General features: G+C 33.5%; 2 protein-coding genes and 2 long non-coding RNA genes across 9 annotated transcripts; 3 read left to right on the top strand and 1 right to left on the bottom strand.

Moving 5' to 3' along the window:
• The first annotated feature begins 2,016 nt into the window (after positions 1–2,016).
• Positions 2,017–6,041, top strand: LOC146900827 (Maf-like protein). 2 transcript variants are annotated; one of them, XR_015021039.1, is made up of 8 exons: positions 2,017–2,187; positions 2,270–2,344; positions 3,501–3,584; positions 4,685–4,754; positions 4,843–4,934; positions 5,101–5,127; positions 5,256–5,394; positions 5,791–6,041. XR_015021039.1 is itself a non-coding variant. In XM_085731269.1 (8 exons), exons 1-8 carry the CDS (start codon positions 2,089–2,091, stop codon positions 5,860–5,862), a joined length of 615 nt encoding a protein of 204 aa, XP_085587395.1. In that variant the 5' UTR covers positions 2,017–2,088; the 3' UTR covers positions 5,863–6,041. The 2 variants fall into 2 exon arrangements, 1 of the variants encoding a protein (XP_085587395.1); XM_085731269.1 differs by having other exon boundaries at positions 5,101–5,142; positions 5,314–5,394.
• A 2,117-nt stretch (positions 6,042–8,158) lies between these two features.
• On the top strand, positions 8,159–9,191 carry LOC146900826 (uncharacterized). Its single transcript, XR_015022386.1, has 3 exons — positions 8,159–8,374; positions 8,501–8,689; positions 9,054–9,191. It is a non-coding gene; the product is annotated as an uncharacterized LOC146900826 (long non-coding RNA).
• Positions 9,192–13,973: 4,782 nt separating this feature from the next.
• TTN5 (ADP-ribosylation factor family protein) lies at positions 13,974–19,194 on the bottom strand. 5 transcript variants are annotated; one of them, XM_085734721.1, is made up of 7 exons: positions 19,107–19,194; positions 18,470–18,511; positions 17,967–18,052; positions 17,778–17,888; positions 15,892–16,054; positions 15,306–15,386; positions 13,974–14,437 (listed from the first exon to the last, which is right to left on the bottom strand). In XM_085734721.1, exons 3-7 carry the CDS (start codon positions 18,029–18,031, stop codon positions 14,300–14,302), a joined length of 558 nt encoding a protein of 185 aa, XP_085590847.1. In that variant the 5' UTR covers positions 18,032–18,052; positions 18,470–18,511; positions 19,107–19,194; the 3' UTR covers positions 13,974–14,299. The 5 variants fall into 5 exon arrangements, with proteins under 5 accessions (XP_085590847.1, XP_085590845.1, XP_085590843.1 ...); XM_085734719.1 differs by having other exon boundaries at positions 17,967–18,033; XM_085734717.1 differs by lacking the exon at positions 18,470–18,511.
• Positions 14,392–14,885, top strand: LOC146900825 (uncharacterized). Its single transcript, XR_015022385.1, has 2 exons — positions 14,392–14,528; positions 14,631–14,885. It is a non-coding gene; the product is annotated as an uncharacterized LOC146900825 (long non-coding RNA).
• Positions 19,195–19,810: the final 616 nt, after the last annotated feature.

Raw genomic sequence — 19,810 nt, 5'->3', positions numbered from 1 at the left:
GTGTAACCATCAATAATGTTTGAATCCCACTGCCACCTGTCAAAAACATTCGACTGCAAAAGAACATTAAAGCTGAAGGTGAAAACACGTGAGAGTAGAAGACTGAGAAAAGGTAAAAACGCATCCCTCTTCTCCTTTTCAAAAACCAGCTGAAGCAAAAATTTGTGGAGTTTTTCCAATTGCTTAAATCTGTGGAGTTATTCTCAGTTGCTGTTGAATTCTTAAAAGAGTTTGAGAGTGTGAGGATTGAAGCTGTTCTGAATGATTTATAGAAAGTAAAATAGTGACCAACACAAGAAACACAGAGGCCATAGTGTTAATACCAGCCAAGCATTATAACACAACACTATGAAATTCATTATTTCACAGGAAACCAACAAAATCTACATCACCGATTAAAAGGCCGGTGATCAACTTTAGTCTACTCCCTCTTCTTTTTGTTTTTTTATGGCTCTAATCTTTCTCTTACAATTTAACATTTTGAGTTCTCTTCTCATGTCATGCTGAGTTTGAGGTTCTACATCTCTGTCTTGTAATAGAACTGTGATTCCTGGTCTATCAGTTTGAAGTTTGACACCTAGAACCAAACCAGCTTTAATTGTTTTCCCTCAATGAATCTCAAAATCCATTCCAAATCAAATTCATCAAATTTTGAAAAATAGATTGTCGCAGGGGAGAAAAAGAAAAGGAACGGTGGTCGGCGGAGAGGAGGACGGCGGCGGAAGGAGGTGGCGGCGGCAGAGAAAGTTGATGGTGGGATGTCGTAGGGGAGAAAAGCAAAGGGATTCCCAGTTTTCTACTCACGTGTTTTCCCCTTCATCTTTTAATTGAATTTTTTTTAAAAAAAAAAGGTGTGCCACGTGGCACACCTTGATTGGACAATGTTATATAACATAAATTGGCCAATGGTACACAAGTGGAACCCGTTCAATACCCTTCGTCGTTGTGAATACCTCTTTAGTGACTGATTGGTAAATCTTATATTAGTATTCAAATGTTTTTTTTATCAAGTTTTAGTCTTCAAATGTTTTTCCTCACATCTTTTGATCTTTATTTTTATTACAAGTCATTTAAAAAAATAGGGTTAATTATGTTTCTAGTCCCTATAAAATAGCGACCTTGTAAGTTTAGTCCCTACTTAATTTTAATAGCATTTTTAGTCCCTAATTTTGTTTTTCTGCACTGAGTATTAGTCCCTACTCAATTCAAATTTGTTTAATTTATGCTTAAACTCTTAAATTTTTGAACAATTTTTTGCAGACATGTTTAGAACATTACTAAAAGTTCGTCCGCAAAAAATTATTGCAAAATTTGATTTCTACATCCAGATTTTATTACTTTTTATCTTTAACTTTTGTCGTTTTAAAAAATTCATATTTAATTCATTTCATGTCAGAAAATTCTAAATTTTAGTAAACGAACCTTTCATAGTGTTCTAATCTTGTCTCAAAAAAATCGTTCAAAAATTTAAGAGTTTAAGGATAATTAATCAAACTTTGTTTTAGCAGGGACTAAAATTATAAGTAAATTTTTTTTTATAGGGACTAAAAATGCTATTAAAATTAAGTAGGGACTAAACTTACAAGGTCGCTATTTTATAGGGACTAGAAACATAATTAACCCAAAAAAATATTTATGTTTTATTATATATCATTGTATGATGCCCTCATGAGCATAGCTCAATTTGTATGGACGATGCATAAAATATGCAAGGTCAGGGATTCGAACCCGGCCATCACCAAAATTCATTAATGTTATTTTTCTTATCATACCTTTTATTATTTACTACTTTTTATTTTCTATTCTTTTTAATTTTTTTATGTCATTAATGAAAGATAAATTGATAAAATAACATGTTAATTATCTTTTTAATATATAGTTAATTGTATTTTTTAATATGTATGAAAATTTCAAAACAATTTATAATAAAAATACGAATAAATATAACATTTTCAATTATTTATTTATCTTTTTGAGTGGATTTATTTAGATTTATTGTAGCCTCCAGCTCCTGGTATTCGGGAAGCAACTGAGAACACAACTCTGCAACTAGAAGCAAGAGCTTAGAAAACACGCCGACTACCATAGATGGCTTCGAAAAATCCTTCTTTCAAGATAATTTTGGGTTCTTCTTCTAAAGCTCGCAAACAAATTCTTGCTGAAATGGGATACGAATTCACAATAATGGTATGCTATTTATTATGCATTGTGTCAAACTACGCCAATTTACTTGTATGATTAAAGAAATTGAAATAGTTTAATTAACTAGACTGCAGATATCGATGAGAAAAGCATTAGGAGGGAAAAGCCTGAAGATTTGGTTGTAACATTAGCAGAGGCTAAGGTATATATGCTTTCTTTCTTTTCATCTATTATTTCACTTGTCCATTCTGAATCCTTTTTGTCCCTTATATTTTGAAGCATTGACACTTCTCATCCAAGGGGTGTCAACACTTGACACGATACCGACACATGTGATTTTATTCAATTAGTCGATTGTCTCAAATTATTAGCGGTAACGACGTGTTAGTGTCTAGTGTCTGTGTCAGTATTTCTTAGCTCTATGTATATATATGTAGTAAACTTAGCAGTTATTACTTATTAGCTATCCAATGACTGGTAAATTGTTGTACATTGTCTCCTTTATGCTTAAAAAACTGAAGAATAGTTGAATTATAGATTACTTAGTTGTGAACACTTAAGGGTTTTTTTGTTTGAGAAAAAAAAAACAAAAAGATGAAAATCAATGTGAGGAGGGAAAATGGAGTGAGATGAAATGATTTTGGTTTTTGCTTGTTGGTTGTACGATGATCGAAAATCTATACCAGTTCATTCGTATGTTTGGTTCCACTTCTAAAGAGGTCGTAATTGATTCTGATATGTTTGGTTGCTTTCGTGTAGAATTGATTTTGTTTTTAGAATTAATTCTATTTGAAGCTAGGATTTGTAGCTTTTGAGTCTATAATTGATTTTTATACACAAATTTATAGTGCAACTGACTTTTACATGAAAAAATCCAAACATGAATCACTTTGCCTTCAACTCACTTTTAGTCAGAATCAATTTTACATAATGAAGTTCAAAATCAATTGTTCTCACTGCAGAACCAAACATACTGAACGATTGAAGTTTTTAGGGTGAATCATCCTAAAATTTTACTATATCTAGTTTGAAGTAATATTCATTTTGAACTTTTTTAATCTTGTCAAATCTGCTCACTGTTGAACTTGAAAGGCTGAGAAAGACAATGGAACCACAAGTTCATATTTGTTGTTTGATTTCTAATATGTTTATTTTGGAAGAACCAGTCTAAGGTCTTTGCATCTGATTGTTGTGACCGATAACACAGCACATTGCAGATCGTTGTCCCCACAATACCATAAACTTCCTCTAATAAGAACCTAAATAAGTTAAATGATAGAAAAGTATATCATAAAGTTGAGAGGTTGTGCTCAATTTGAAGTTAAATTTAGGGATCTAACCTTGATATACTTCTTTAGGCTGATGCTATTGTTCAAAGGCTCCTTACTGATGGTCAATTGGAGGCAGATGCTCCTACAACATTGTTAATCACTGCAGACACTGTATGTATTCTTCTTTCCATCTTTCAGTATTTGTTTGTTTCAAGTTTCAACTATGCAGCATTGATAAGAAATGACAGCTATTGTAGTTGTGTATAAATGAAGAAGAAGAAAGGCGTGACTTCAGTTTTCCTTTTTACAGATAATATCTGTGACTATTTCTGTTCCTGTTCTGCCAACTTAGTCTCATTGAGAATGTTGTCCACCCCAGCTCACATTCTGATGCTATTTACAATCATATAAATTAATTTAGCTTTGTCAAAATAAGAATATGTGGTCAAACCAATTTGGTATTGGGAAAGTTTGTGATATGACTATCCTCCCGGAAAAGAACCTGAGTTATATACCTAGAGTCTCCCAGTTGGGAGGCAGTCCAATCCTGTGTGAATTAAGTCGAACACCCTGCTTCCGACTTGGGGATTAATTTCATAGTGGACACAAAGGGCCTAGTTGTGGGGATAATCTGGGTACCTATTAAGGTCAAGTCTCTAATTACAGTAGGTTAGCATAAATAAAATAAAAAAAGTGGAGAGAATGTACATTTCGAACAAAAAGTATGGAATCCTCCAAAGCAGAAGTTTACTAGATGTTCCCTAGCCATGGGCTTCGTTCTCCACTCTCTTATATGGAACAGATAGATATCCAGAGAAAGAGAACATTAACTAAAGCAGGTGAACCTACATAATATATAAATAAAACTTGGTTGTGTTTCTAGTGTATTAATATAAGCCTTCTTTTGTACATATTTTTCTTTTTTGAAGAAGCTAAACTAGCCCACTCAAATTGAACCGGGGAGAGTCGAACCTGAGACCTTGAGGAGGAGCACACTCCAAGGTCCCAAGCCAACATCACCAAACCAACCCAAGTGGGTTCTTCTGTACATATTTCATTACGTACACCAGGCCAAATATTTGGCTCAGACTCTGCGGTTTATTCTTACTTTCTGATTCTATGTCTTCATTTCCCCAGCATCTCATTCTATATACATCTGCTCAAAAGTTGAGTTACAATCTAAATCCTATATGACCTTTTCCTAATTTTCTTTTGGCTGAAGTTTAAACCTTTGTAAACTTATTATGTTGCTACAAATAAATGTTTTGTAGGTTGTGGTATATCGAGGAATAATCAGGGAAAAACCAACTAGTGAGAAAGAAGCACGGGAATTTGTCAAAGGTTTGTATGAATTTTAGCCCCCCCTTTTTTGTTGTTGGTAATTATAGGCAGATGTAACAGCTACATTCAAAATTGTGTGATTTTGCAGGATATTCTGGTAGTCATGCAGCTGTGGTAGGATCTGTTGTGGTGACTAACCTTGTGACCGGAAAACGTTATGGGGGATGGGAGAGTGCAGAGGTACAACTTGCTGCTAACCTAGAGCTCATTTATAATCTAGATTGCTAGATTTTAGGAAGCATCTTGTATATTAGATGCTGCAGATGCTTTTTCAGAAACTCATTATTTCTCTTCAGCCTTCGCAGATAACTTGACTGACATTTGTAAAATTGTTCCTATATGACAGGTTTATTTCCTTGAAATACCAGACGAGGTCATTGATAATCTGGTAAATGTTTTTAGAAGTACACTTTTCACCCTTGGACTGAGCAAAGTATGAAGGTGAAAAGAGTACTTTAACCGGTTTCTCAAAACATTTGATCTTTTGAAATTTTCTTTCAGGAAATTCTTGTCAAACCAAATACTATATGAGTTTTCTTATTTGATGGGAGCTTCTCAGATTGATGACGGAGTTACGTTCAATGTTGCTGGGGGTTTGATGCTGGAACATCCATTGACGTTGCCTTTTGTGGATGCAGTGGTTAGTCATCTTGCTTTCTCAATAGCACTAACTCTCAAAAGCATATGCACGCACATAATAACAAGACCACATTAGCAATATGCATTCTCTGCACTGTAGACTCATACCCTCGTTGCCATCAAAATTCAAAACGATTCATGATGTGAATTACTTTAATACCTTTTTTCTTATGCTCCAATTTTTACATTTTCCAATATCTTTTTCCCCTTTTTTGGGGGGCTTTCTTTTATGACTGCAAAAAGCAAATATTTTTAGCTTTAGCCTTCATTCATTTCTCAGACATCTATGCCAATTGAGTTAATTTTCTAGAGAATGTTTGTTTCAGGGTGATGTAATGTGGATTAATCCCTTTTACTCTGTTTTCTTAACAAATGATCTGTGTGATCCTTGTGGTAGGTTGGATCAACTGATACAGTGATGGGACTTTCCAAAGCTCTTACAGAGAAACTCATAATGGAAGCTCTATAGCTGCTGTAGTTGTAAAACTATATTTTGATTGATACCATGTGCTGGCTGACTGCGATATTACCTCGATGATATTCAAATGTTTTTATTTGCACCGATTTTGTAATACAAAATACAAACAAGAATCCTTGATACCTTACTGAATTTTGGTTTATCATGAGCCAACAAAAGCTTGTACTTTATGCTCTTCTGTTTCTGGTATTGTTTCAGCATGAGGCTCCATGCCATTCCATAATTCAACCGTTCAAAATAATATTGAAATCTAAATGAACTAAATTTCAAAACGACCTGTGGAAATAGAAATTAATCCATTACATGTCAGAGAAGAGCTTCATCTTCATGGTTACCAGTTGTAACCACACCACCACAGCGCAGCTTACTGCTTACAATAGAAGAAACAGTCTTATTGATTCAAGGTTGGTGAATCTATTTAAACCTCAACTTCCCAATTCACAAGTTTCCACTAAATCTATCATTGTGGACTTCCCAAGAGATGCAGCATCATAGAGAACAATGATGCCAATTCTCAATTGCCATTTACCCTCGCAATCACCGACCTTGCTCTTTATCCTCCGTTGCCAACTGCAACTCCACCTATGAAGCTCTGTTGTTGGCCTTGCTAGTGAGGCCACCGTCAAACACACAATCTTCGATAATCCACCAATAGGTCCAATGCCTAGGGCCAAACTCTGTTTAATTCAAGCTCGTCGATAGTACCAGTATATCTGTCAGGACTCAGGGAACAATTGTGGAGGACAAGGATACCAAATATTGCTCGAATCTAAACTTATATCTCAGTATATTGGAGTCACTAATAACCCAACCAAACGAAGAACCTAATTTGGACAAATTTGGAGGTAACTTAGTTACAAGTACTGTAAGTTCTCGGCACATCTCACACGTATTGATCTTGCTTTCCCCTTCATGCTCAAGTTTCCTTTTAAGACTTTTCCATTAAATCTAAGTGTGTTTGATTTGCTTGACTGCAATGACCTTTACTTTCTACTCTACAAACATATCCTTATAATCAAACACACATTCAATACTATGAAGCAATCCTAAAACTCATATGGTTGTAGATTTCCTTCGAAATTGGATGAGCTCTATATATACTTCATGCAGGGTTTACAAGATAGGAACATCTACAGGCATTTAAAGCAAATAATTTAATTGCAAGAAAAATCTAGAGATAATAAGGTTGTTGTAGTTCATATAGCTAGAAATATTTACAGAAAAGTTCCATAATATTTTCCATTTTTTTTTAGTTGGATTCACATTTTTAAGGATCGGTTTGGTCCGCTGCCGCAAGATAAAAGATAGGATATGATAACTATATCATATCTTATCTCAATCTAGAGTTTGATAACACATCAAGATTAATATTAGAACTTATCATATCCTGCTTCACTTGTTCAAATTCCTATCATGAATATGAGCCATTAGGGTTAAATATGTTATTGTATTTGTTATCATGTTTCTAGGGTTAAAAATGTTTTTGGTCCCTATAAAATTTTAATGAAATTTTGGTCCCTCCAAAATTTTCTACCACCACTTATGGTCTCTGTTTTTAAATCAAATCATGTGTATACTTCACATTTTTGAATAAATTATTATATCGATATTTATAATTTTATAACAATCTCATCTAAAAAATAATTGAACTTTTTAACAAGATATGAATATTTAAGCGCTAAAAACTTAAAAATTCATATTTAATTCATTACAGGTTAAAAAAAAAAATTAAACTTTTACAAGAGAGATTTTTATAACTTACAAAATACGACTATCAAAAAATTATACAAAATTTCGATGGATACACATGATTATACTTAAATACATGGACCAAAATTGTGACGGAATTTTTTTGAAGGGATTAAAAATTGATGAAAAATTGTATAGGGACTAAAACATATGTAACCCATGTTTCTAATAAACACAAGATAGAATAATTCTTATCATGTCTACATCATATCTTTATCCTACTTTATATCCTATCATACGCTTAAAACTGATCCTAAGTGGGAAAAGGTGGGGAATTTTTGGTTCGAACCCTGACCCCCCCCCCCCCCCCCCCCCCCCCCGCATATTATTGTTCTACCAACCGAGTTGCAAATTCTTTAATAAACGGGCTTAAAACATTATTTATCGGCATAAAATTTAATTTCCATAATTCAAATAAATATATTTATTATGACATTTTTTTATTAAAAATATATATTTATTTTTTGTTTTCCAATAGATAACACAAAATTTTAACCTAAACGCATTCTATAAATTCCTCATAATCGTGTGTTGAAGCACCGCATCTTAAAGTGTAGATCTATGTATTTGCCTCTCTTCCCTTCGTTTCCCCTCTCTCCCCTTCGTTTCCCTGATTATTTTGTGGTTGCATATTGTTAACGTGATATTTTCCTATATATCTAGCTATTTATCTATCTCTCACTGATTCGTAAATAAGATATATTAACACAGATCTACTTCTATGATTAAATTGGTGATGTCGTGTGAGGAGGAGGTACATCAATTTTGTGACTCGATTCTTCTCAAACTATGTTGTTTATCTTTACTTGTAATTGATTGTATCAATTTTTTGTTGGCTTATTGTTAACTTTTTAATCTTCATTTGTTTTGTCTTCACTAGATCCGTGAGCTAGCCAGCAAAAATCAGTACGAGGACAATCAACTCTGGCTTGATCATATCAAAATCATTATATTTGTCTTATATTTATCCTATTTCTGGGTTATGTTTTCCTCTACACTTCGTTTTGGTAATGTCAGGAATATATCTCCATCGAGTGTGATTTCTTTGATTAAATTACAAAACAAAGAGGTACGTAAATATTTAATAAAACATGATTTTTTTTTTCTTAAGTGCTCTAATTCATATATATTATTTAGTTTATTTTGAATTAAAAACTTTTATTTTGTGGATTATTATCTGTTTTTTTTTTTAAAAAAAGATTCATCTACTTATAGTTATATATATTTCTCTACTTATATACAAGTTTTAATACATATCATCTATTTATAATTATTACATAAAGAATCAATTTATAATACTCGTTCTCTACTTGTGATTTATAAGTAGTATCTTTGTTTTTTGATAAATTTGTACACTACTTAAGTGCATTAATGCTTCGTGGCACACAAAATCTTTCTAATACTTTGTTTATCTCTTTCTTTGGAATGCACAGGATTTGAGTTAGAACTGTGTGAAGGATCAATCAAGAGCTCAAAATGAATCACATGTTAAACTATTTCCTTGTGCTTGGGCTAAAAAAGTTCATTTGAAGCAGTTCCAAGAAACTTTGCAACAAAACTGGCATGGCTGAACCCAGCCAAATATTTAACAAAGATTCTGCTTCTTCTCATGGATTTGCTGCAAAATTGGATATCTTGGAAGACTTAAGTAGTGATAGTTCTTCCAGTTCCAGTCCAGTTCTTCTTCTGGGGAATTTAATTTCACATCTTTTAAAAGCAATAAGAAGATAAAAACCAATGGCAGCCAAAGGTAAATAGACTGGAAATATTAGATAGGAAAACTTTTTGTTGTAAGCACCACAGAGTAATGTCAGCTAGGTATATAGAGCAGAATAGGGAGGAAGGTAGGGGTGAGGAGGAAGGGTAAACAAAGTTGTGTTTTTTTTTTTTGTTATGTTAGGGTAAACTTTGTAAATTATCAATACCCTATAAAATTGCAAACTTTTGTTGCTCAGTGATCTTAATATTCAAAAGTTGTTACATTAGATTCCGATTAATTTCAGCGGATTCAAGAGGAGACAATGTTCTCTAAAGGCTTTGTTTGGATTGGTAGAATGAAATTCTATTGTTTTACCCCAATTTACCTTTTATTTAAATAAGTAATACTATATTGACACCTATCTTGACACAAAACATGCAGACAAACATTGTATTACAATTGTATTCGTCTGTTTCACAATTTTAATAATTTAGATTATCATGAATGGAGATTTTCACAAGCTTATTGTGTGTGTATGTTAAGGGGTTAATGACTTACGTTTTAGTATTAAATAAAGTAATTTATGTCGTTAATGAGATAAATTTGTATTAGGGTTGCAAAATCTTCAAACATGATAATCTAAATTAATATAATTGTGAACCGTGAAATACAGATGCGATGTCTGCATATTTTGTGTCAAGATAAGTGTTAATTTCTAAAATGTAAATCATTACTATTTATGCTACTTTATTTTAGTGGAAAATGAGGTACTCTAATAAAATATTACCTGACATTTGGATCAATCTTGTCATTTGTTCCATCTTTTTGTACTTCTTTCTTCTATTCATTCTTCCAAAACACTAAAAAAATATGAAAATTGATTTTCTCACATTCATTTCTTCTTAAAAACACATTGAAATGACACAGATACTACCGACAGTAGATAACTACCGTTTGACTTCTATTCGACGGTAGTTAACTACCGTTGTTATCGGTATCAGCAGACAGTGCAATCTGCATTGCAAAATCAAGCCATTTTCAGCTTATTATGACTTGTAATTAAAAACGACAATTCCAGATGAACTAAAACTAATACAACAACATTACATAATTTATCATGATTCATTAACATTACACGAATACGACATTACGTTATCGTTACGCGAAAGTTTGAAATTCAACAAAAGTGAAGCATTATGCAAGACATTACACAACAATACACGAATAAAGTTAAAGAAAACCCACTAAATGACATCAAATTTCTACTGACAATCTGGGCACCTACAGTGGGAACGAACACAGAGATATAACACATTATTTTCAACCATCGACCTAAACATAAATCCTACATCGCTATCGTCACGAATCACTCGGGGAGAATAAACCGTTCCCCACATGTCTTCATCTTTATCCGCCCCAAGATCTACACATGGTACATGTACAAATACATGAGATGTAGTATGATTTTCACCAAGATACACAAAGTATTTGTTAAGTTGTGTCTTCAAGTCATCCATTGTGTATGTCAGAGTTAAGAAAACTTTAATTGTCTTTTTGAAAGCGTAATATCGGACATGAGCTTCAATTTGTGCATTTTGACACATGTTGAACTTCATAGAAGTTATGAAATAACAAATATCAAAATAAAACAAAATGAAAGGTAAAATACATTATTGACGAAACATATATTAATATTAAATGCGGAACATTAATAACCAAATAAAATGTCGGTGCCTTGTACACCACATAAAAGTCAAATATATATATATGGGTTATGATAGAAGACACCTTTTATGAAGGTGTCTTTTATCAAGTTACTCTATGAGCATTTGCGAAAAGACACCAACTTACTTTTGGGAAGGTGTCTTTTATCAAAGTTATAACTAAAAAGTGAAAATCACACCTTAAGGTGTGACTTGATAAAAGACACCACCAAAGAGTGGCTTGTAACATAACCCTATATATATATATATATATATATATATATATATATATATATATATATAATTTATAAAAGGTTAGTTACATATCGGCCATAAAAAATTGTGTTACATTATATACCACAAAAAAATATGTCGGTCGGTGTAATATCGACCAAAAAAAGATGAACACCGATGAAAAAGTGTCATATTTCATCTAATGAAATTGAATCATCTTCATCTTCCATAATAACTTCAAACTCTTCTTTTGCTTTTTCAGGATTGTCACACAAAATTGGATTGACTCGGTTTGATTATTTTTGGGTGATTGTGGTTTGTATCCTTTTTCAATTTTCATGAGGTCTCAGAACCATTTGTGTTGATTCAAGAATTCAAACTCTCATGACGATGTCTCTTCGCTCTTGTGTAGCTTCCCCTCTATAGATGATGGAGGTAGTGGACAATCGTCTTTCTAAAAAAGAACAAAATGATTTGAGATTAACCTAAGACACATGTGACTTTTTGGGTTAATCGAAGGTTTACTTTTTTAGTGCAAAGTTTATTTTGATTACAAAAAGCAGCTGTGAATATCTTTTCAAGGTGTATTGGATGTACGTAGTTGAAAGGGTTTCTTCTCAATTATTGTCGTCAATTATCATTTGGGATTCAATCCTTAATTACAACTATATATGTTTATTTTTAACTAGCAAAATATGTTTCACACCTAGGGAAGATCAAAGTATGTTTGATCTTTGAAGAGGTTTGCTTGACATGTTTGTAGACTGTTTGACCAATAAACTTTGTATGCAAGATGATCCGAAAGAAAAGAGAAAGACCAATCAAAAACTCAAAAATGAAACGCATGTTGAACTATATCCTTGTGCTACTTTTTTAGTTGAAGTAGATTTTGATTACAAAATCAGTCAACAGTATCTTTTCAAGACGTATTAGATGTACTTTAAGGGATTTCCGTCAATTATTCTATGGGATTCATTCCTTAAAACCAGTGTCAAATGGATTTGTTAGACTGGTTTTAAAACCAGTGTCAAATATCCTATTTACATTACCTTGCTATAACACCGATAAAAACCGGTGGCAAATGTCCAAATATTTGGTGTTTCACCTAATAACAAAGGAAAACACCAGTTCGGATTTTAAAATCCAAAAATTTCAAGGACATTTTTGAAGGAAAAAAAATAGGGTGCGCGAGAAATGGATAGGATGGAAAAAGTAATAGTCTTCATCTTATCTTATCTTTATCATATGATGTGCATCAAACGGGCTCCTAGTATCCAACATGATAGGATAAGGAAGTAATTTACTAATTTACCCCTATAAAGTATACTTTAAAATAAAAATGATAAAATAAAAAATGTATTAAAATGAAAAATAAAAATATTACTAAATAATTTTTAAAATTATGTACGAGTTTGTCACAAGGGTAAATTTAAAAAAGAGACATTTTTTAGCAGAGACATTGCATAAATTGATGAATTTCTAGCAAGATTTGATGACATGCTTGTAAATTGTTTGACCAATGAACTTTGTATGTATTATGATCTGAAAGAAAAGAGAAGGACCAATCAAAAACTCAAAAATGAAACGCGTGTTGAACTATATCCTTGTGTGGTACTTGTTTAGTGTTGAGTAGATTTTGATTGCAAAATCAGTTAGGAGTATCTTTTCAAGATGTATTAGATGTACTTTAAAGTGTTTCCGTCAATTATTCTTTGGGATTCAATCCTTAATCACAGGTATGGATTTGTATTTGATTTAATCAGTTAGTACTTTGTTGTTCATGAAATCAAATTTTCACTAATAAAATGCAACAACCAGATATAAATATATGATCAACCTTCGACCGTTATTAGAATGCATTGCTAGCTTTTATACGACTCTGTCCCATGTTACTTCCTCTATGCAAGTTTCTTAAGCATGCAATCATTTAACTGTACCAAATTAGGTTCTTCTTTGTTTGATTGATTGTTGGTTTTTTTGTTGCCATAAAGAGCTCATTGTTACAAGTATTCATTTTCATCGTTACCAGTCGCAAACACCACAATGCAGTTTTCTACTTGCATGGAAGAAATGGTCAAATAATATTGTTCAGGCTCAGTGAACCTGTTCAAACCTCACCTCCCTAATTCACAAACTTCATCTAAGTCTCATCGTGGACTTCCCAAGAGGTGCAACATGGTAGAGTACAATGATGTCAAATCTCTACTGCCATTTGCACCCACAATCACCACCAATGTCCTTCGTCATCCGCTGCCAACTGCAACTCCGCCTATGAAGCTGTCATTGGCTATGCTGGTGATACCACCATCAACACATGATCTTCAACAATCCACCAATAGGTCTGATGCCTATGGCTAAACTCTGTCCAAGCTTGTTGATAGTACCAGTAGGAGATGTTAGGGAACAAAAAGCGGAGGACAGGGATACCAAATATTGTTTGAATCAAAATTTCAATCTTAGTAAATTTGGGTCAATATGACATTTGATGAGTTTGTAATGATTTCAAGCTAATCCTGGCTATTTGAAGCAGCCATATGGTGATTTTAGAGTAATAAAGAAACATGAAACAAACACATCTGATAATTGATTGCAATTCTAGAGTGATAAAATCACCAGCAGCACTATCGAGTGTTAACTTAACTATACATCATCATAAACGCATAGTATAGTATAATAAACTTGAGAATAATCCACACGATATTAATTTTAAGGTAGTATTGAAATAAAATGATAAATAGTATATTGAAAACATAAAGTGATGCTTATTATAGGTCGTTATTCTTTTACTAATAATATGATACTGAGGGGAGGGAGTACTCTACTTCCCAGCTTCATATTCACATAAAAACCTTACAGTAAATAAGCTTAGTACACTGACTAGACTAGATTAAATGATTGAATAGAAAAAGAGGAGGTAAAAATTCGATGTGGAACATCTCAAGAGATGCAGGGAGGATGCCTTCCAATGATAGCATATTGGGGTTAAGAATGCTCTTCTAAGTTTGAGCTTTGAACCCTTTCATGGATGTCGGCATGAGAATAATTAGTCGAGCAAGTAGATTCTAGAGGCTATGTCCTGGACCAACCAATCAAATCCCTCAAGCAAGCCCTCACCAGTGTATGCACTACAGCCAACTATCATCCAGTGTCGAGATTTATCCATCGCTTCCAAGTTCAACACCTGCGCAGTTAGAGCATATCAGTAAATAAACTAAAGAAAGTATATATTGAACTAGCCCAAGAGATAACTAGTTTGACCCATTGTGGTTCAGGTATAATTTACAATTCTTATTATCTAACCTTAGTTAATTTTTACGCTTAGTAGCCCTTGTTTCACGAAAACAGCTAAAATTCAACTTTTGCAATACTTGCAGTGTTTGAGTACTTCAAATAAATAAATTGAAAGTTGGAACTTCTGAAATCAACTTAGTTCTGTTGAAACATTACTGCAAGGATATGCTTGTGCACTTCTCTTGAAGTTATCCAGGGTTTCCATATATTGTCAAAAAAATGAACTATTTTACTGATGTGACTTTATTTTGTTAATTGTTATCACCTATGTATGTGTTATTACATCATTTTGATCTTTGTAGACAATCTCATCTAACAAGGATTGATTTTTAAGTTTAGTTTTATGTAAGCACCTACGTATTTTTTTATGTACATGATGAAGTGTTATAACAAAGAGTCGTATCTAAAGGAGCCTAACCTGCATCATTTTATATGTAGTCATACATACCACAAAGAACATGGTTAACAGCCGTATCTTGAATAAAAACATCTGTATCTTGATGATTGTTTACCGCCACAAATAGGTTTGTTTAATAGAAAGCAACATTTCCTATAGGCCGACGAGTAGTTATTAAGATAAGTGCAGCCTTGCAGGAAGATAATTATGACTTATGAGGACTAATATAAAAATCCCGTCTAGTTAAAGAGTATCAAGTGGTTCACAATATCTAACAGCCAATTCTCAGCATATTATGTTTTTTTTTAGTCATAATTCCTGCGAAGTTACCAAGATCATGCCCAGATAAAATTAAGCTTACCTTAGCTATTTCTTCTGGTGCAAGGGCGCCTTTAATATCTTGTTTATTTGCTAGAATTAGTAAGGATGCTCCAGATAGTCTCTGTCATATGAAAAATAAAACAATTAACATTTCAAAATAAAACAATCTCATCTGCCAAAGAAGAACAGAGTAATCATTTGAGCATCCCAAATTATTAACAATGAGAAGTATTTATAGCTGGTTTTGGTGAACGAGCATTTTCTTCAAGTGCTAAAGAATCAAAATAACTTAAGATTGCTTTGGTACTCTCGTTAAAAACTATTTCCCCAACAAGGTAAATGCACAAGTTATCATAAGGAAAGGAAAGTAGCTGCTAACGGAGTAAACAGGATTTGCTGTATCCACCGAAGGCATTGGTAAATATTCCTAAAGCATTCATTTTAGGCAACTACTATGCTTGGATACATTAGCAAAGAGGATACACAAGTCTTTGTTAATCAATAGATCAAATAAAAGGGATATGAAATTATATGCCTTAAGAAAATTACTGAATATCCTCAGTTAAGTATTTAGATGTAACCAATCTATTATGTTGACAAGTAATAACCATTTGTATTGAACAAACCTCTTCCTTTAGAAGGTTATCTAGCTCCATTTTGCAATCATCCAATCTTCTCAGATCCGAACTGTCAACTACCCAAACCAAACCATCTGTTTGCTCAAAGTAGTTTCTCCAGTAAGATCGAATGGTTTTTTGGCCTCCAACATCCCATATGTTTAGAGTGTACCTGCCATTGTCAATTTAGATAAAAGCCTCAAGGTTTTCAGAATCAAGATCTTGCATCAGATCGAATGGGGATAGCAAGATTGTAAAACATAAGATCGCAACCCAGATTGAAGAATCATACCAAAACAAAAGTAATATATTTAAAATCTTAAACAAATATAAAACAACCAATTAAACATAAAAGACTCGAAGTTTCAAATCATAAACATAAGCGACTCAAAGTCTCGTATCTTAAACATAAAACAGCCTAGTCACAAAGCTTAAACATAAACGACTCAAAGCCAGGATCGTTAGAATCGTATGGAATCACACAATATCACGTTGATTTCACGTTTTCATCATATTTCGCAGGGATTTTACTCAACTCGGGTTTTTTTTTTTTTTTCAAACCGCAAAACTTTATTATAAAGCCAACCCCTAACAAGAAGTGAAAGAGCCGCTGGGCACAAAAACAACAACACAGGAGAAAAGGCCGGTGCTGCACGCAGGCCCGTCCCTGGGCAAGAGCAAGGAGCTCTATGGAGCTAGGCCTCCAATTTATGGGGGGGCTCAAATATTCGTAGGGATAAGGGTATAATTGTTGGGGTGTAGGATAAAAAAAAATAACACTTTTACTTACGACAAAATCTGTCACTAAATGTCATTTTTCGTAGGTAAGTGTCTATTTGTCTGTAGGTAAAAGTCATGTTTGAACCAATGTTAGATTTTTTTTTTTAATTCTTTTTAACGAAAATGGTCAAGATTACAATTGGGCCTCTAAATTGTCGGAAACGGCCCTGGCTACACGGCAAGGCCAACACCTAAGCCAAACCACCCAAAAAAATCAGAAAAACAGAAACAGATGCACAAGGCACTGATCAACAGAGAACAGACAGCACCACAGACAGACCCCACTGCCGAGAAGCCACAGCCCTGAACTGGAAGACCGCAGCCACCCAGCGCCAAAACAGCATGGCACCAAAACAAAAGGATCCGAAAACAGCAACTCCCCAAAACATACCCCCAAGTATCTACCTTAACATACAATCCCTAGGATTCCAACACCATTTGTAGAAAAGACACATCGGGATCTTCAATCTATTCAAACTCCATTCCCACGACATCACCTTAATGTCCTCCACCAATTCCTTAACCCCTTTGGTCACATTATTGAAGATTCTATCACTTCTAGCTTTTCACAACACCCAAATGGTAGCATGCCAAATAAGCCAAAAACCCCGACACACTTTTTTGTTACTCAGGATTCTATTCACAATCCGGATCGTTAGGGGTGAGTGAAATCGCTAAATCATGGGTTTTCGCGATTCTGATCGGGATTCTGACAACAATGACCGTAAGAAACTCGGTAAAACAAAGGCTGACAACATAAACAATGATCTTGCATATTGTGTAATGGTAAAGGAAAATAACAAGCAAATACTTCCAAAGCATTTAAAGGAAAAAAAGTTTTTTTAGAATATGCCACAACCGTACCAAATTAAGAAGCAATATCACATGTTTATCCTCATAAAACAAAAGTATATTACTATTGTCACAGCAAAATTCATAAATCATGTTCAATTGAAATAAAGACCAAAAGCACGTTCTTATTCACATATCCTAATTCCTAAAAATGATGACTTAACATAATTAGCAAACGAGAAAAATAAAAATGGACATCGGTATAGAGATATACAAATAAAATTAGAGTGATTTGTGAGGTGAAAAATGAAGAGAAGATTTACTTCTGGTAGGTGATGGTTTTGATGTTGAATCCAAGGGTAGGACTGATGACGCTAGTGTCCTCCCCGTTAATCTTCAAAACGATTGTAGTTTTCCCTGAATTGTCCAACCCACTGCATAACAATTGCAACTAATTAATAATTAATGTAGTAAAATCTAGAATGGTGGAGAGAACAGGGAGAGAATCTTACACCATAAGAATTCGCATTTCCTTCTCCTTCTTCTTAATTTTCCGAATGATGCTGAGAAGACCCATTCCTAGACAGAAAACCAAAACCTGATAAATCAATTTGCTTTTTTAGATTACCAATATAGAAAAGAAAAGGGGGAAAAAAACAGTGGTAGTGTTTTTCATCATAATTTTGGGCCATGACGCCAGGGTCAGATCTAGACATTCAACATTGGTGCGGCTAAAATTTCAAAGAAATTATGATGCAAATTATACTAAAAATAAGAACAGTGACTTTGTAAACACAATTGTAGAAAGAACCACGATGCACGATTCTACATAACACAATAAGCAATAATGAATAATTTTGAAAAATAAGCAATTTTCCATAACACAATTCTACCATTATCAACATTCTATTGTGAGATATATGCAAATAGGCAAATACGACTGCACTTGGATTTCTTTCTATGCTCCCATGCCCTGGGGCATGGGTAATTTCTAGGCCTTAACCATTGTGCTTACCTATTTTTCTTGTCATAGTCATATATACTGAAATTGGGGTTCCTGCCAAAGCCAAGAAGTTACTTTTTTGAATCTTTCCCTTTAATTTTGATAAAGTAAGGAAATTCAGATGTTAACAGCAATAACCTCAAAGTTTTTTATGTCATTGGCTCTCTTTGTGTCTTACAATAAAAAAACTGAATTCATCGAAGACGGTGTAAACTTACAAACATACTATTATGATTATGTGTGATGTTTCAACAGTTGGAAAGTCCTACATAGTTCACTCCTCAAACCTTTAAAGGGTTTATAATTTATTATTGAGCAGTTTTACTTCGGAACTCCTACATTACTCTCAACATTGTATACATTTAGAAAGTGAATTCATGTGCATTTATTTACAGTTGGAAGAACCTATACAGCAGTAACCACAAAATACAGCAGAGTATTAGAACCTATACAAACAGTTAAAGGGCATCCACGGTAAAGACATGTATATTCAAATTTGATCCTACCTAACAAGTTTGAATGATTAAGGCATAATCTATCAAATTTGTCTAACACAATTTTCGAATTAACAATTCCCAATCCTTAATTCTGAAACCCTAAAACAAGTGATTGGAGACGGAAGGAGAAATTGGAGAATTGATTGACTTACCTTGGCTTGGCTTAGAAAAATTTGTTGTGAGAAGAAGAGGGGTGCGATTTCTGATGTGAGAAGAGAGTTTGCAAGAGAGAACTGAAGTGAAGACAAAGTATGTGTTGTCGTAGTATGTGTGAAAAAAATTGGGCAATAATCTAGTGTGGTACAGCAACACTCAACCATATGGTGGATCCGCCTCTGTAAGACACCCACCAGAAACTCCAATACCAATCAATGTAGTTTTCAGCAACAAAAAATCATAATAATACAGTACCAAAATGAAACCTAACTAGAGTCCATAAGCCTATGTTATTAAACTCCGACCAATCATCGACTACTCGGTCAGGGCACTAAGTCGCTAGTCAAACCTAGAGCTGGAAAAAAGGGGATATATAGCCCATTTTGGGCCGGCACACCAATGATCAAATGATGTACAGTTGTTTGAAAACTTAGCTATCGTCTCATCAATTTAAGTTGGTAAAAAAACCAAAATGTCAAGCATTCTTGAACTGAATTCTTGTATCACTATTTTTTTAAAGTGATAATTAAAAAGATAATTTTATGCATCTAGTTTTGAATTTCCACAAACATAGCAATCAATCATAGTCTTAAAATTCATTATGAATATCTATTATGGATTTGTAAAGGTGTTCAATTTTGTGTCCCGAATTTTATAAACCCGATCAACTTTGTTCTCCGTCAAATCTTATTGTTAGTGA

The sequence above is a fragment of the Medicago sativa genome, chromosome 8, assembly GCF_051527215.1.
Source record: "Medicago sativa cultivar Bolivia chromosome 8, Bolivia_mono, whole genome shotgun sequence".
NCBI classification, from domain to species: Eukaryota; Viridiplantae; Streptophyta; class Magnoliopsida; order Fabales; family Fabaceae; genus Medicago; species Medicago sativa.
The sequence above is the reverse complement of the archived record's forward strand: the minus strand, read 5'-3'. Positions and strand labels throughout refer to the sequence as shown.